Source organism: Ceratotherium simum, chromosome 40, assembly GCF_057802395.1.
Source record: "Ceratotherium simum simum isolate JZ-2026a chromosome 40, ASM5780239v1, whole genome shotgun sequence".
Lineage (NCBI taxonomy): Eukaryota > Metazoa > Chordata > Mammalia > Perissodactyla > Rhinocerotidae > Ceratotherium > Ceratotherium simum.
The window spans coordinates 2,198,461-2,216,070 of NC_141939.1; the positions used below are offsets into that span (position 1 = coordinate 2,198,461).

Genomic DNA, 17,610 nt, shown 5'->3' on the forward strand with positions numbered 1-17,610 from the left:
ACAGAAATGACACATTGCTTACACAGAATAACAATTCGAACGACACCAGATTTCTCATCTGAAACCATGAAGGCCAGAAGTAAGTGGCATGTTTTCTAAGCACTGAAAAAAAAAAAGTGTCATCTGTGAATTCTATATCCAGTGAAAATATCCTTCTAGAAAGATATTCTCAGATGAAGGACAACTAACAGGACTATTGCTAGCAGGACTATCATTAAAGAATGACTAAAGAAGGGCCTCTAAACAGAAAGGAAATGATAACAGAAGGCTTAGAACTTTCAGAGGGGAGAGAATATAGAAGAGAGAAAAATATGGGAGTAACTATAATAAATTAGCCTACTTCTCATGGGTTTCTTAAATTATATTTGATGGTTGAAGCAAAAAATACATCATCATCTGATAGGGTGCTCAATGTATATAGAGGAAATATTTAAGACAATTATATTGGAAAAGCAGGGCAGATAAAGGACCTAAAGAGAAATCAAGTGTCTACACAGCAGCTGAAGTCATAAAACCTTGATACTGTTGATACTGGTAGGTTATTAAGTTACACTTGTATACTGTAATACCTAGAACAATCACTAAGGAAAATACACAGAGCAATACACTTAAAAATACTATAAATAAATCAAGATGGAATCCTAAAAAGTGTTCAAATAACCTACAGTAAGGTTAAAAAAAAACAAACAGAGGAAACAGAGAAACACAGAAACAGAGGAAACAGGAAGATAATAAAATGGCAGACTTAAGCCCTAACATATCAATAATTATCTTAAATGTAAATGGTCTAAAATAACTATTTAAAAGACTTGGTAGAATAGATAAAACAATATTATCTAAAGATATGCTGTATACAAAGAACTTACGTCAAATACAACACGTAGGCTGGAAGTGAAAGGATGGAAAGATATAACACATAAACATTAATACATTAATTTCTTTTACAAAAGCAGGAGCGGCTATATTAATATCAGGTAAAGTAGACCTTACAGGAACAGTAAAAGGACCAATCCAACAGGAAGACGTAACAACTCCAAACACGTAAACACCACACAACAGTGCCTCAAAATACATGAAGCAAAATCTGACAGATGTGAAAGGAGAAACAGACAAATCCACCACTACAGTTGGGGACACGTCCACACCACACTTCCAGCAATTGACAGAACTACTAGACAGAAAACCAGCAAGGATACAGGAGAACTGAACAACACAATCAACCAATAAGATCTAGCTGACAAACACATAATGAACACTCCACCCAACAACAGCAGAACATAAATTGTTTTCAAGCACTCACGGATCATTCACCAAAATAGACCATGTCCGGAGCCATAAAACAAACCTCAACAAATTTAAAAGAATTGAAATCATACCGTGTATGTTCTCTGACCACAACGGAATCAAACAAGAAAACAATAACAGAAAGACAAGACAATCACCATACACTTGGAAAGGAAACAACACACTTCTGAACAATCTAGGGTCAAAGAGGAAGTCTCAAAGGAAATAAAAAGAAAAACACAAAGAACTCAATGAAAATGAACACACAATACACCACCACATGTGGGATGCAGCTGAAGCAGCACTGAAGGGAAATTTATGGCACTAAACGCTTACAATCAAAGAGGAAAGGTCTCAAAACACTACCCTCAGTTCCTACCTTGAGAAACCAGAACAAAATAAACACGATGTAAACAGAAGGAAAGAAATGATAAACAACAGAATGGAAAACAGTACAGCCAAATCAATGAAACAAAAAGCTGGATTAAAAAAATAAAACTGATAAACCTCTACAAAGATTGATAAAGATAAGAAGTAAGAAAAAAAAAAATCACCAATAGCAGGAATGAAACAGGCTATGGCAACAGATTCTGCATCAATTTAAAAGGATAATAAGGGAACAACATCGATACTTGATACATTCTTAAATTCAACAACTGAAAAGAAATGGACTAATCCTCGAAAAACACAAACCACGAAAACCCAACTAAGATGAAACAGACAACCTGAACAGTCCTATAAACACATAAGAAAATGAGTTCGTTATTTAAAAACACTCAAAAGAGAAATCTCCAGGTCCAGAGGGTTTCATTAGAGCATTCTACCAAATATTTAAAGAAGAATGAATACCAATTTTATACAATCTCTTCCAGAAAAGAGAGGAGGAGGGAACACTTCCCAAATCACTGTTAAGGCCCTCATATCAAAACTAGACAGTCTTAAAAGAAAACAACAGATAAATACTTCTCATGAACTTAGGCACAAATATCCTCAACAAAATATCAGCAAATTCAATCCAGCAATGTATGAAAAGAATTATACCCTGACCAAGTAGGATGTATCCCAGCCATGCAAGGCAGATTAACAATGAAAATTATTCAGTGAAATGCACCACAAGACTAACATAAGTAAAAACATATGATGATACCAAATGATGCAGAATAACCATTTTATAAAATCCAACACCTATTTCATTTATGATAAAAACTCACCAATCTAGGAATAAAGAGAAACTTCATGTTTTTCAAGAGCATCTACAAAATACCTACAGTTAACATCATATTTAATGGCTAAAGACTGAAAGCTTTCCCTCTAAGATTGGGGAAAAGGGCAAGAATGTCTGCTCTCAACACTCCTATTCAACATAGCACTGAAGTTCTAGCCAGCATAAAAGGGCGAGAAAAAGAAATAAAATGCACACAAATCAGACAGGAACAAATAAAATTGTCTCTATTTGCCAATTACATGATCATCTAGATAGGTCTCTCCCAAGAAACCTACAAAAAACTTCTATAATTAATGAGCTCAGGAAGGCTGCAGCATACAAGATCAACACACAAACATGAACTGCATTTCTATATACTAAAAACGAACACGTGGAAACTGAAATTGAAAATACAATACCATTCATAATTGCTCCAAAGTAAATGAAATCTAACAAAACACGTACAAGATCTGTATGCTGAAAATTACAAAACCTAAAGACTTAAATACTTGAAGAGACAAACCTATTTACAGACTGGAAGTCTCAGCATAGCAAAGATGCCAACTCTCCCCCAAACTGATCTATAGGTTTAATATAACTCCTATCAAAATCTCAGTAGGGTTTTTGGTAGGTACAGACAAGCTTATTCTAAAATTTATATGAAAAGGCACAGGACCTAGGCTGAAACAATTAAAAAAGAACAGAATCACTGAAGACTCACTCTACCCATTATTATGGCCCAGGATATAACGACAGTAATCAAGGCAGCGTGGCACTGGCAGAGGGAGAGACACATAGTTCAATGGAACAAAAAAGAACCCAGAAATAGACCCACACAAACATGCCAACTGATTTTTGACAAAGGTGCAAAAGCAATTAGATGGAAAAAGGATAATCTTTTCAACAAATGGTACTGGAGCAACTGAGCACCTGTAGTCAAAAAAAGTGAACACTGATCTAAAGCTTACACCTTACACACAAATTAACTCAACATGCATCATAGATCCAAATGCAAAATGTAAAACTATAAGACTTTTAGGAAAAAGAAAAAACTAGACAAAAACCTTTGGGACCTAGGGCTTGGTGAAGAGTTCTTAGAGTGGACACCAAAAACAGGATGCATAAAAGGAAAAATTGATAAACTGACCTCCATCCAAGTTAAAATCTCTTAGTTCTATGAAGTTAAGACAATGAAAAGACAAGCTACAGATTAGGAGAAAATATTTGCAGATCACATATCTGACACAGGCCTTGAATCTAAAATATACAAAAGCTCTTGAAACTCAAAAGAATAAAAAAGCCAAACAGTCCAATTAGAAAATGAGCAAAAGAGATGAACAGCCATTTCACTGAGGAGGGTATACAGATGCAAATAAACACATGAAAAAATATTCACTATCATTAGGCTTGAGGGAAATGCACATTAAAACTACTATGAGATGTTATTACACGTGTCAGAATGCTAAAATAAAAAATAGTGTTAACACCAAATACTGGCTAAGATGTGGAGAGACTGGATCTCTCATATACTGCTGATGGGAATATAAAATGGTACAGCCATCTGGCAAACGGTTCAGCAGTTTCTTAAAAAACTAAAGTACCAAATGATCCAACAACTGCACTTCTGAGCATTTATCTCAGAGGAATGAAAACTCATGTTCACACAATAACCTGTACAGGACTGTTCACAGCAACAGTCCACTGATGGGAAGCTTCACCAGGAAGCCTGTGTCCTTGGCATTCAACTGGCAGCTGCCCGAAGATGTACCAGGGGACAATGTGTGACATGCAGTACAGGCTGGCAAACCCTCCCCAAGTGCCGGCTGTGCCAGGTCCCTGCCAGAACCTGCAAATAGTTAAACTGTGGTACATCCATACTGTGGAATACTACTCAGCAATAAAAACCAAGCAACCCCTGATAACACACAACATCTTGGGTGGATCTCAAGGGAGTTATTCTGAGTGAAAGAAGCCAACCTCAAAAGGTCACATATAGTAGGATTCTATTTATATAGCACACTTGAAATGACAGAAGGATAGATACGTAGAACAGACAAGTGGCTGTCAGGGGTTCGGGAGCGGGAGGGAGGTGGCTGTGGCTATGGAAAGGAGCACAAGAAATCTCTGGGATGGAGCTGTTCTGTATCCTGACTGTGGTGGTGGTCACACAAACCTCACATTTGGTAAAACTGCACAGAATTAAACACGCACTCCCACGCACACACAGAATGGAGTGCATGTGGAAATGGTGATCTCTGAATAAGGTCACTGGATTTTACCGATGTCATTTGCTGGTTGTGATACTGTTCTATTATGCGAGACTTGGTCATTGTGGGAAACTGGGTAAAGGGCATATAGGACCTCTCTGTATCATTTCTTTCCACTGCATGTGAATCTATAATTACCTCAAAATAAAAAGTTTTTTTCTAAAGATATAAAATTTAAAACTATCTAGATAGCTATCAATTACTAAATTCTGTTTGGAACCAATAAAGAAAATTTCCTTTTCTTTTTTGTCATTTTCTATTCCCACTCCTGAGTGTATCTGTTTCTCTTGGTGTCCAAGCTATGACCCTGGGGCTTGAAGACCAGAACTGTGAGTCTTCATCTTGGGGCAGCCTTGAGGAGCCTGAGGAAGCAAACCACGTCACCTTCCACTTTTTCAAAGCCAGCAGGGACCATGGAGTTTGAAGAGGTAAAACAAAACAGATACCCATATTTGCCTGGAGAATACAGCTGTCTACAAGATCATTCGATGCTTACAAGATTTTAGGTTAATTACTTTCACTCTCCTAAATCAACAAAAGCAACCAAAGGAGTAAGTTCCATGGAAACGATGAGCTTTGAGTGGGAAAGGAAGGTCTGGCTTGCTAAAGCACACTGCACATCCCAGCTGCTGCATCTGCAAGGCTAGCCTGTCCAGTTAAACCAGAATGCCAGCCACAGATCTAACTTGACATTTTTCTAGTAGCCACACTTCAAAAGGTTAAAAGAAACAGGTAAAATTAATATTAAAAATGTATTTTATTTAATGGCCAACAAGCATATGAAAAGATGCTCAACATCACTAATCGTTAGGAACACAAATCAAAATACAATGAGATGTCACCTCACACCCATTAGGATTGTTGCTATCAAAAATAAAACAAGTGTCAGTGAAGATGTGGAGAAACGGGTACCCTTGTGCACTGTTGGTGGGAATATAAAACAGGGCAGCCACTACAGAAAAACAGTATGCAGGTTCCTCAAAAATTTAAAATAGAACTACCACATGATCCAGCAATTCCACTTCTGGGTATTTATCCAAAAGAATGGAAAGTAGGATCTCGAAGAAGTATTTGCATACCCATATCCATAGTGACATTATTCACACTAGCGAAGAGATGGAAGCAACCCAAGTGTCCACTGATGGATGAACGGATAAAGAAAACGTGGTCTATACACACAATGGAATATTATTCAGCCTTAAAAAGGAAGAAAATTCTGACACATGCTACAACATGGATGAACCTTGGGGACGTTATGCTAAGTGAAATGAGCCAGTAACAAAAGGACAAATATTGTATGATTTTGCTTACACGAAGTACCTACAATACTCAAAGTCACAGACGCAGATAAAATGGAGGTTGCTAGGAGCTGGAAGGAGGGGAAATGGGAGTTGTTGTTTAATGAGTAAGTTTCAGTTTTGCAAGATGAAAAAGTTCTGGGAATCGGTTGCACAACAATGTGAATATACTTAACACTACTGAAATGGTTAAGATGGTAAGTTTTATGAGTTTTTTACAATAAAAAAAATATTTTATTTTACCCAATATACCCAAAATATCTCAACATATAATTAATATGAAAATGACTGAGATATTTTACATTCTTTTTTATGTACTAAGTCTTCAAACTCCAGTATGAATTGACACTGACAGCACAGCTCAATTTGGACAGTCCCATTTTAAATGCTCAATAGCCACATGTGGCTTCCCTCCTGGGCCTCTGCTGAACTTACCTGTCACCCCACATGACAAACCTTATAGCTAGATCCAAATAATTAAAACTACGTGGGCGGGGGGCAGGGTCTTTTTCTTGCTACCAGACTTTTTTTGAAATCTTATTTGTCCTCAGTTAGCCCTATGGAAAGACTGATGGGGAGAGCTCCAATGACGGTGAACATCTGAGCAGCTCCTCTTTGTCAGGCCCTCGTTAGGATTTGCAGGACATCATGCCTTCCCTCAGAGAGCTCACAATCTAAGAGAGGTCAGACAGTTACCAGCTACAAGAGGAGTACACACAAGACACTGAGGGATGCAAAGAACAACACATCCAACTCCCACCCCTGGATTCTGATGTGCCAGAGAGCAAGCATAAAGTTTAAGTCATTTATCAAAATGAAACGTGGGAGTTGTTAATTCACCCATATCCTCGCCTTTCCCAACTCTTATTTCCAATTGCACTGACTACACCTTCCAAGTACGAATTTGTACGGAATTTAGTACACAATTTGTATTAAAAACACACATGGCATATGCACACTCACTAGAAAAGGCCCTCAGCAAATCAACACCTCCACCAGTGATTTTGATAAAAATAATCAGTCCTTCACTGACTAAGAGAGCATCGGTCAAGTTAATCCTCCCAGAGTGTAAGGACACAAAAATTCGGTAAAAGTGAAAAAAATTTCTCTCTCACAGACAAATATTCTTTGAACACATCTTCAGAAACATCTGGGATATGGGGGAAAACATGAAGATGTTTCTAGTACCAACATCTAACTGCTGTACATTCCAGACAAGAATCTACTTTCTCGTTAGAACAAAGATGCCGAGAACAGAACTGACAGATACACTGTTCTCTACCCAAAGTTGCAGAGCAGAAAACTATTCTGTGGATGAAGGAGCTCCCAGCTAAGGAGAACCTCTTTATAATCTCACATTCGTGTTGCACTGGTTGAAACCAATCATAAACACTTCTTTGTGAAAAATGTATTCTGCAATCAATTCTCAAAAGCTTCATTGAAGATCTTAATGGATACGGTTGAAAAAGGAATATTAAACATGGCCAAAGAGAAGACAACCAAAACTTATCAACTCAGCATATTTGAGCAGTCTTCAGGCCCTGAACTACTGTAAGAATAGCCAGGAAAAAAAGTCATGGACTACTAAGATTGTAAATTTTATTCCTCAATTTAATGAACTCACATATGACTAAGTCCTCTCCCCCGCCCCCAATGATTTCCCCCTCTCCTCACCGCATTCATCCCCTCCCCAAGCAAATCTCCCAAGAACTTAATATACTGGAAACTTACCTTGGTGCATTAACTTCAGACAAACTCCTTATAACTTATCATTTAATCCTCTGCATTAAGCTCTAAATTATCACACCAATCTACTGGAATGTAGTTAATACTATAAAATGACACCTCAGGATCCATTACCGTACTTCACAGGTATAACCATAACTTTGCTTGATAATTCAGATTGTGATCTCTAAAGCTCTACGTCTGTCATCTCAGGTAACAGTGCTTACCTTATAATTAGCTCGCTAAATAGTATGTCACCAGAAAAAGCACTCATGCCTGTCCTTACATTAAAAAATACACTAACTCACCCACTATTCCTGTGCATTAAGCCACCACGTGTAGCCTGATTTGTAGGTCTGCAGTGAAAAACTCTAATAGCTTCCAAAAGATCCTTAAAATACATAGATTTTTAAATATACACCTGATAAGACCCTGTTAACTCATTTGGTAAGCAAGAATGCTGTAGGTTCAGATACTCAGGAGCATTTTCACGGGCAGAAAAACATTTGCAAGCACCAAGAACTTCTAAGCCTGAAATGAGTTCAGGAGCTGCAGTAACAGCAAAAACTAAAGTAATAAAACTTCTAGCTCCCTTCCCTAAGGAGGGTCCTAATAAAGCATTTAGCAGGAGATGCAGAACCAACATGTAGAGCACTGGTGTTCTGCCATTTCTCAGGTGTGCTGAAACTGACAAGTAACCAACCCTGCAAGGTTCTAACTTTGTAACACTGGGGCAGACCTGCATGGTTTACCTCCTTGAAGACCATGTAGACAGAACCCTACAGTATTTGCAAATGCAAGATCTGTCATCATGTTTCAGCAGTCAAGTGTCTAGCCTGATGACTTTGTTTTAGCTAGCCTTTGGCACGGTAAGTGTGATCTACACTTTAATAGAACCCATACTGGATTTCTTAATCAATAACGCTGCTGAATTACTTATATCTCGTTAATACAGGAAGGGCAAATATGAAAAAATGGTAAATGAGATTCTGGTGAATCCTGATCAAGACATGACCCTTTTCCATAAGCGGGGAACAGTCATTTGAACCAATATAGTCTCACCCCCTACACCAGGGTCGGAGAACTGCTCAAGGGTCAAATCAGGCCTGCAGATGTTTGTATCTGGCTTGAACAGCGCTTTCAAAGTTCTAAATTAGTGCCAATGTTTAAACATCAGGATATCTGGCATGAAAATCTGCATTCTTGGATTATTTCGCACTATAGGAAAACCTACCACTCTGAGACCACACACCCTCCCAGCCACAATTGGGAGTAGCCCTAATGTAGATGGGGCAAATGCTCTCCAATGTGCCACGATCCCGCCCCCTAGGTCAGTTCCCTCCCTGATGGCATCGCCAGGCTTTTCTGGGCATTTGTGTTTACCACCTCTGGTTCAGACCCTAAAACTGTCTTTAATCCCTGAAACAAAAACCCACAGGCTAATCTTATCAGCACTATGTCCAAGCTCTCTGAGCAAACAAAATAAGCCCAAAGAAGAATCTGAGTAGAAAACAAACCATTTTCATGGCTCTATGTTGGCCCTGCCTATATGAACTAGCTCATTTTTTTAAACTGTCGTTTTTGGAAATGATTAACCTGTCTCATCTCTTTCTTTACACTTTTGGTTATGTTATTAAGCTATCTGCTGTAACCGACTGAGTCCCCCTCAAGAGGAATGTCATTAATAAGTAAGTCTTGGTGGCTAGAACAACTTGCCACGGTTACACACTTTCATGAAGGCAGTCAGGATTCCAGCTTTACTGCCCAAAAGGCCAATGCTTGGACCTCAACTCATCGCTGGACCTCAACTCATCGCTGTCACAAAACTTGGTAACATTTCTCAAAAATGTTGGTTTGATGTATTATTTGAGATATCCTCCATTTCCATCAAGATGTGGAATCAATCCGTAAAAGGGTTCTAAAAAGGGGCCTTAAATCCTACACACAGCCTTAAACAGATAAACAACCGCACATCAACTGCCTCTTACCCGGGCAATGCTTACCCATTGCACTGAGATAATGGTTGAAGGCCTGGCAAGGAGGACTTGGGGTTTGTGTTGATTTGTCACAACTCATGGGTGCCGGGCTCCTGTCTGTGTCAAAAGAGAAATACCCACTGGAGGATCGAGACAGCAGGGAGGATCTTCTCACAAAGATGAAAAACGGGGATCTGGTAGCAAAAGGGCCAGGGCTGGCCGGTGGGGCCAGCGGGCCCTGAGGGCTGCCTTGGGGGCAGCGGTCCCCTTCGCCTTCAGGATTACCTTGCTGCTCTGTGTGTAGCGAGGTAGGGGCCCCAGGCCTGAGCTGAGGAGGCCTCTCAGCAGGCTGCAATTGTCCACCTTCTCTGTCACACTCAGAACTTACATCTGAAGGTTGCTTTGCCATCTGGTCTTTTTTTCTGCAAGTAAAATAAAAACTAAGATTACCTTAAGCAAAATAATAATGACAACGAATAAATAAATTAGCTAACTTCCCCCTATTCGTTGAAACTTGTTCAAGTTAATAGTAAATACTCTGTCATTACTTTGTATACTTCGCTGACAATCTTCCAAATAAGAATAAAAATACACCTAAAATAACAAAGGTATCATTATCTTTGTGGGGGAGGGGGGCTGAACTTCCTGCCACCAAACAAAACACAGAAACAACGTCAATTACTTGCGAACTAGCGCTCCAACACACACGCACTCTCTCTCTCTTTCTCTCTCTCAAGTTTTAGGAGAAGCAGCTCTTCTGAGGTCTATTCACATGTGCTCTCTGCTCAGGGCCAACTCGCATAAGTCTGAAACTCCCAGCGGGCTCTGATTTCCCGGGATCAGAACCCGCTCTGGAGCACAGGAGCGGGCGCAGATGCAGCGCTCGCAAGCGCCTGGCCGCGCTCCCCGCTCCGGCCCCATTGTTCTGCCGAAAGTGCTGAGGGCAGCAAGTCTGGGGAAGGTTTGGCAAGGGCCGTCAGTCGTAGTAAGTGCGTCACAATAGAGTTTGTAACTCAGAGCGCGGCTCGGCCCGGCTCCGGCGCTCTCCGCCCGCGGTCTCTCCCGCTCCCGGCCCGCGCGCCCCTCCTCCCGCGGGGGCCAGCGCGCCGCACCGAACCGGACAGAACTTCTCCAAAGTACACCCGCAGTTAGGTGCACACCTCCAAACGGGGAGGTCCCCGCAGCCGTCCCCCGGTGCCCCCTGCAAAGTCCACAAGTAACTCTGCACGCGAGGCGACACCCGGCGCGCGGCTCCTTCACCCCCAAGGCCCTCCCCGACTGGAGGCAATCAGGCCGAAACTCACGTCCGCCCCTTCCCTTCGGAGCGTCGAGTCCGGGCCTCGGCCCCGCGGCGTCCAGCCCGCGCCTTTCGCCGACCCGGAGCCCCGTGGCTGTCGCCACGAAGGCAGCGCGGGAAACAAAGCCCGGGACTCGCGTTCAGAGCCCCCGGGCCGGCACAGAGCCTGCAACTTGCCGCCCGCCCGCCGCCGCCGCGCTCCGCCGGGCAGCCGAGGGCTCCGCGCGCCGCGCCTCTGGCCCGCGCTGCCCCGGCCGCCGCCGCCGCCGCCGCCGCCGCCGCCGGGAACATCCTCCGCCTCCGCCCGCTCCTCCCCTCGCGCACTGCGCCCGCCGGCACCACCGACCTCCCCGCGCCGCTGGCGCCGGGTGCCCGCGCTCCCAATTGGCCCGCGTGCGGTCGCTCCGCGCCGCAGCCAATCGCCGGCGGCGGCGGGGGCGGCGCCTACGGGTCAGGCCGCCAAAGGCGAGGCGATTGTTGACAAACTCGCCTCCGAACGCGGCTCCGGCCCCGGCGGCGGCAGCCTCGGCGAAGACTTCGCAGGCCTCGGGGACCGGGGCTGCCCAGGCTACCCCGCCCCGCCCCTGTGCCCGACGGGCCGCCGCGCGCGCCTCAGCAGCCCCCGCCGCCCCAAGCAGCGGGTCACCTGGAGACAAAGCAGGAGCCGCGCTCTCCCCGCACCCGCAGGGCCGTCCTCAGACCTCAGTCCTGGCCACAGACCCTTGCCCAGGCCCGCTGGGGTGAGGACCCCAAAGGCCGCCCCCTCCCCAGCTGCAGCGCCCATCCTCCTCCAACCTCTCCTCTTTCTCCCGGTGCGCCGCGGACACGCACCAAATCTGGGCAGCCACCACTGGCCACGGGCGTGCGTATCTGCGCGCGCCCGTGACCACGACAGACAACGAACACATCGACACCGCCATCCCCCGCGTCCAGGGGGCCTTCCATTACCAGGGCCAACCCCGAGTAACAGGCCCCCGAGGACACGGCACCGCCAGCTACCACTGCGAGTGGGTCGGGGTGCGCTTGGGCACGACCGAGTTGCTAAGATAGCCCGGGCCCAAGCACAGAGCAGGTTCTGCTGCCGGCGGCTCGTCTACCGCGGGGCCCGGCGGTAGGAGGAGGCCCTCCGTCTCTCGCGTCTATAGATCGTGCGGCTGGCATCGTCCGCAGGGCGCCCGCAGACCGCGCAGGGCCCCCAGACATGTCCGTGAGGGCATGTGGCGGTGGCGGCGGGAGCGGGGCCAACGCAGCAGCTGCCCCGAAACCTCGGCCTGAATAAGTAAAGGGAAAAGCCGAATCTCGTCAGTTAAATCACCACCGCAGTTCCGCAAATCCTCCGCAACAGGCCCGCGCGCCCGAGAAAAGCCAAGACGCGAGACCCGCTCGCACCGCGCGGCCACTACTCGGGGGCCGCCGGGTGGCGAGACTTCCCGGCCAGGCGCGCAGCCCGTTACGGTGAAGCGGAACCCCAGCTCCCGGGCCAGCGCGGAGAGCACGCGCTGCCTCTCCCAGCCGGCCCCGAGACGCGTCACCACTGCCGCGCGCGGAACTCCGGCCCGAGCCGCGCTTCGGCCAAGAGCCCGCAGCCTCTGCGCGGAAGACCCCTTCCCAAAGTGGACCTGCCCAGGGAGGGACACCCGACATGCACGGATCGCCGCTTCCCGCCGGGGACACGCGGGACGGGTACGTGCGTCTCCGCCTGCACGTGCGCGGGAAACGGGCAGGAGGTGGAGTCGTGCTGGCTCCGGCGCCTGGTGTGCCATCCGTACCCGGCCCGCTCTCCGGGATTCGGAGGTATTTACCTTGCGTTTCTCAGTCCGGGAGTCAGAGTCAGACATTGGGGGGACGAGGGCCAGGGGAAGAGCGCCGAGGCGGTGGCGGCGGGAGCGGGGCCAACCGAGCAGCCCGAGACGATGCCGACCGCAGTGGGGCAGGGCGCGCGGGGCAGTTGCGAAAATCCAGTGGCGGCGGTGGCGGCGACGCCGGCCGGAGAGCTCCTACAAGATCCAGACTTGGAGGCTGCGCGGAGCGAAGTGAAACCTGCGCGCCCGGGCAGCCCAGCTCAGGCTCGCGGCCCCGCGCCCGCGCCCAATCACCGCGGGCCCCGCCCCCGCTAAGTCCCGCCCCAGCGCGCGGGCAGGCAAGTTCCGCCCCCGCGGCGCCGCGGCAGCCGGCGCGTGCAGGCTCCGGCAGGTAAAGGCGGGGGTGGCCCCGCCGGGTTCCCCTCTGCGCGCGCCGCCAGCCCTGCCCCAGCTGGGCGTGTTTACTGGAGCGACTTGGGCTGCTGGCGGCTTGTGCGCACCCATCCCCCACCCCAGAGTGTACCCTTGCCTCTCCCCATCCAGCGGCGGCCGCGGCGTGCGCGTGGAACGAGGGGGCGCTCCTAGCATACTCTGAGCCGGGCCCGGCCTCTGTCGCCCGCGGAAAGGCTCGGGAGGCGCCCCTGAGTCCTTGATCGGTTGCGGGAGTTTCTCTCTCAGCCACTCTGGGGCAGGCACGGGAACTGGGCTGGTCCTTGAGAACGCGCGGATCCAAGGTTGAGCAGGGGGTTCTGAGCCCTCCTCCCTCCCAGAGTCCGGGGCTCCCGGCGGCACCCCAGATCTGCATTTTGCTCATGTTTCTCGCCCTCGCCTCACGCAGTACTCTTAGAACTTATGCCACCCCGCAGTGGCACCTAGCTTTTCTCTCGCGCCGTAAGAGGCAGAGGCCTTAGTGAGGAGAGTCGAGAAAAAGGCAAGGAGCGATCAACGGAGTCCTAGCCCAAGTGCGAGGCGGGAAGCGAGTGCGCGCGGAGCAGGTAAAATAGGGAAATGGAAAATGAATTAGAAAAAAATCCCTTTACGAAAAAAAAAAAAAAGGACCAAGAAGAGTCGCGGCTTCCAAGTGGGAGAGAGTGGTGCCTCCCGGTCGGTTGGGGTCCTCGAGATTTGTTGAGCTCTCGGAGACCCGCCCGGGAACCGTCGCCTCGGCGTGCTGAGGCCGGTGAAGGCGGCGCAGGAGGTTTCGGACCGCGCGTGGAGTGCGCTATGGGGAGCGCAATACCCCCCACTCCTCCTCCCTGCGCGCCCCATCATCCTCCTCCTTGGAGTCCGCGGCCCACTCCCATTCCTTCCCTGCGGGACCAAACTCCGTGCGCTCCCCCATCTGCCCTCCCATTGCGTGTCGGCATCCGCACCCCTACTCCTCCCCGCGCTCGTCGGGCTTTGAGACAGCCGCGGCGGGTGAGTGGGGGCAAGGTCGGTCGGGAGATGGAACACTCGGCCGCGGGGGAGACCAGGCTAGACGAATTAAAGAAACTCATTTTAAGGGCCACTCTAACCGGCACCTTGGAAGGGAGAAGGAAGGGTCCTCGGTGCAGAGGAGCAAGTCAGCGAGGCACTGTCCCGCCGTCTGGCCACCTTGGTCACTTTTTGTGTTGCGTAAACAGAAATAGAACGTCAGCGTGACAGCAAAGCCCCAGGTTAAAGTCTTCTCAGTGTATCCTCCGGGAGGTCCTGAGCGAAGTGAAGGAGATCAGGGGTTCCTGGAGGGGCTCGAGGACGCGCTCCGGGCTCCGCCTGGGGATTTCGCTGCAGAAGGGAAAGGACTTGGGCGTGGACGCGGCGAAGTGGACACCGAGGCCGGAGGTCTACCCTGACTTCGGTTCCGCTTGGAGCTCCCGCCCGCGACCGTAGGTGGCGGCCGCAGGCAAACTCTGCGCCTTCGCCGCCCGGCGTGGCACTCTCGGGGAAGCAACGGAACCTGCTGCGCCGGCTGGGAACTGCAGCCGCGCTCCCGATTGCTCCGCGCTCTCCGTGGGGTTGGACGATGCAGACAGGGACCGGAAAAGAACCGCGCAGAACAAAGCCCTGGTAGTTGTAGTCTGCGTCTGTGCAGCTCTGCCGCCCCCGCGTCGTCCGCTCTAGCGACCCTGTGAACACTAAAAAACAAAGGCGTCGGGGAAAGCAACCGCTTAAGCGCTCTTATTTGGAGCACAACGAGGAGGTCGGCTCGGAGGCGGCTGTTCCTGCACCCCAGACTGTGCTGGTGAGCTTCGGCCGAGCGCCCCGAGTCGGGGGACCGCGAGCCCTTCCCGGCCTCTGCTGCAGGGCAGAGGTCCTCCTGAACCTGGGCCCGAGTCCGGTGGAGGGGCAGAGTGGGAAGGGCAGGTAGGTATTAGATCTTCGCTGCGGTCCTGAAGGTCGCCCTTTCGGACACGAGCAGAGCGGTGCCCACTCCTGCCTCTGCCACGAGATGTGGAGAGGGAAGAAGGAGAGTGGTTCGGACTGAGAGAAAGGAGCAAGAATGAAGTCGGGCAACCGGGACCTGAGAAATGGGAACTCTACAGCCCTCATCGGGACCACAGGCGTCGCCAGTGTGGTCTCTCCAAGTTCCGAAACCAATTTATTGCAGTGTACTGCCCTGGCCCGCCTCCCCGTCCTCTGCAAGCAGCAGGGGCGCCTTCCCATTGCTTAATTTCTTTATTAAACTTATGTATCTAAGCTCTTCTAAAGATCAGATTACAATTTCATATGGTAAAGTTGTTTTCTGTGCTTTGGCTTGCGGTCCGGAAGCCGCCTGCCTGGGAGGACGAGCTCAAGTTCGTGCTCTGCGGAGAGCAAAACTCCAGGCTCACACTCCCTTTTCCCCGCCCGTGCGTTTCCTCGCAGAGCCCGAAAGGGTCTGATTCACTGGGAAAACATCACTTTGCTGAACTGAAACTTTGCCCGGGTGTGTTTTGATTTTTATGCTTTGATTTTTTTTTTTTTCACCTAGCATCACAGTTTTTCAAAATCACTGGGAATCTGAGTCACCGCTGACAGCGGGAGACCTTCGGTGGTAGCCGGCTGTGGGGCGCGCTCTCAGAGGAGCCCCCTCTGTCTAGTGCGATCCAGCGCCTAAACCGAGAGAGGTCGCTGCCGGGCCAGGCGGGAGAGGATAAAGCCTGGCACCCCGGGACGGCCGCCAGGCTCCCTTTCCCAACAGCCCATCGTGCGCCTCGCCAGCCTCAGCCAGACCCCGGCTCCGCGACCAAAATCCCTGAGGGCCGCGGCCCAGCGAGTGCCAGCCGGGCCTCGGCCCCAGCTCCAGGCGTCAGAAAAGCGAGCGTCGTGGCAGCTGTGGGCGGGCCACCACCCTTCCCGCCACGCCCGCTATAACTTGGCTTCCAGTTTGGGCCGCTGAGAGCGCGCCCCTTCCCGGGCCAGGGGCTGCAGCGGCGCAGGGTAGAAGGCCCAGCCGGCCAGCGGGTTGGTGATTCCGGCAATTGGTGCGTGGAGGAAGGTGTGTGGAATGTTAAAGGCGGAGATCACCCTCAGGGCATCATCCTTCACCGAGTCGCACAAATCCAGCAACTGCAAAACATGACACAAAGGGACAGGTCAGATGTTGGCTCACTCACAGCATCAGGTGCCGGTGGCTTTGCGCCCACCCCCAAGCACTCGCACACCCAGCGGCTGCAGACTAGCTTCGCTTTGGATTTCCTGGGACCCAGGAGCGTAGAGGCCGTTGGTCATGAATAACCCTCGCATGCCGTTTTCAGCTTAGAAATTCCTAACTCGGTGACAGCTAGTCTGGCAGAATCCCTCTTATTCCGCAAAGGGGTAGGCATGGGCTCCATATTCGGTGGGAAGCTTAAGACCAAGGTCTGAGAATTGATCAGCGTTCTCCTTCCCCTCCTCGCCTCGCCTCCAGTCCCTCCCTTTTCCTTCTCTCCACCTCTGGAATGCCTGGGGTGCCACCCTCTGGCGCACAGAGGCAACTGAACGTCAGAAGAGCGTCAGAACAGGTGAACCAGTGGCGACCGCTCCAGTTCTCCCCAGACTAGCGTCTTCTGATCCCTGGCTGGCAGCAGGCTATGGTTCCTGAAACGCCAGCTCAGGGGGACGGGCCACCCAGACCAGGCACTGGCTACTTTGTACACCTTCCACCTGGCTGCTGCAGGAAATCGACCTGCAGTTCACTGGAATATCAAGGAACCCGGCTGACGCTTTCCGTGTATTCTGATATCCATTGGAACGCACAGATAAGACATCTCGGCAGAACGGAGGGGAAGATGCAGGCCAATGATTTTGGAAGAGCTACATTTGGGTGTATTTTTATTTTATTTTCTGTGGTTTAGGTGCCAGAGCATTTTTTTTTTATTCCCAAGAAAAAAAGCTACCAAAAATAATAGATTGTTTTTGTAGAAGTCAACAAGGACAGGGCAGAGGGACTCCTTTCCTTTCCCATAACCAGCTGTAAACACTTTACTCCTCCATTTTTCAAATTTTTAGCCAGCCATAAATTTCTTTTTCTTACCCAATGACAGTTAGCCCCCAGGTTTTCATGGTTTTGAAAACATCACTTACACCAGCCCCACCTTTGCCCTCACAGTGCCGGTCATCCCTAAGCTGCATGCACTAATGCTGTTCAGATCACAGCTCCTTTGTAGCTGTCCAAAATGCCATTTCAGGTGTTTGGAGGCAATGAGAGGGGGTCCCCACACGGGGGTGGGGGTAGGGTCGGGGAAGAGCATAAATTTTAACACCAATACTTCTTCCTTTAGAATATACTCTATTACATCAGTAATTTCTATGAA

General features: G+C 48.9%; 2 protein-coding genes across 7 annotated transcripts in view; both read right to left on the minus strand.

Moving 5' to 3' along the window:
• The window catches only part of BCL2L11 (BCL2 like 11), a 45,011-nt gene extending 31,930 nt beyond the window's left edge, over nucleotides 1–13,081 (minus strand). Inside the window, exons 1-2 of one of the 3 annotated variants that reach the window (XM_004435791.3) lie at nucleotides 12,854–13,081; nucleotides 9,782–10,176 (exon numbers count right to left, since the gene is read on the minus strand). In XM_004435791.3, coding sequence (XP_004435848.1) covers nucleotides 9,782–10,163 — 382 coding nt within the window. In that variant the 5' untranslated portion in view covers nucleotides 10,164–10,176; nucleotides 12,854–13,081. Of the gene's footprint in view, nucleotides 1–9,781; nucleotides 10,177–10,526; nucleotides 11,009–11,058; nucleotides 11,358–12,853 lie in introns of those variants that run through there. The other 2 variants (XM_014791621.2, XM_087426118.1) reach the window with 2 other exon arrangements.
• A 1,295-nt stretch (nucleotides 13,082–14,376) lies between these two features.
• The window catches only part of ACOXL (acyl-CoA oxidase like), a 376,737-nt gene continuing 373,503 nt past the window's right edge, over nucleotides 14,377–17,610 (minus strand). For all 4 annotated transcript variants that reach the window (XM_087426114.1, XM_087426113.1, XM_087426115.1 and 1 more), the window contains one exon: nucleotides 14,377–16,384. In XM_087426114.1, the coding sequence (XP_087282240.1) occupies nucleotides 16,184–16,384 (201 nt within the window). In that variant the 3' untranslated portion in view covers nucleotides 14,377–16,183. The remainder of the gene's footprint in view (nucleotides 16,385–17,610) is intronic.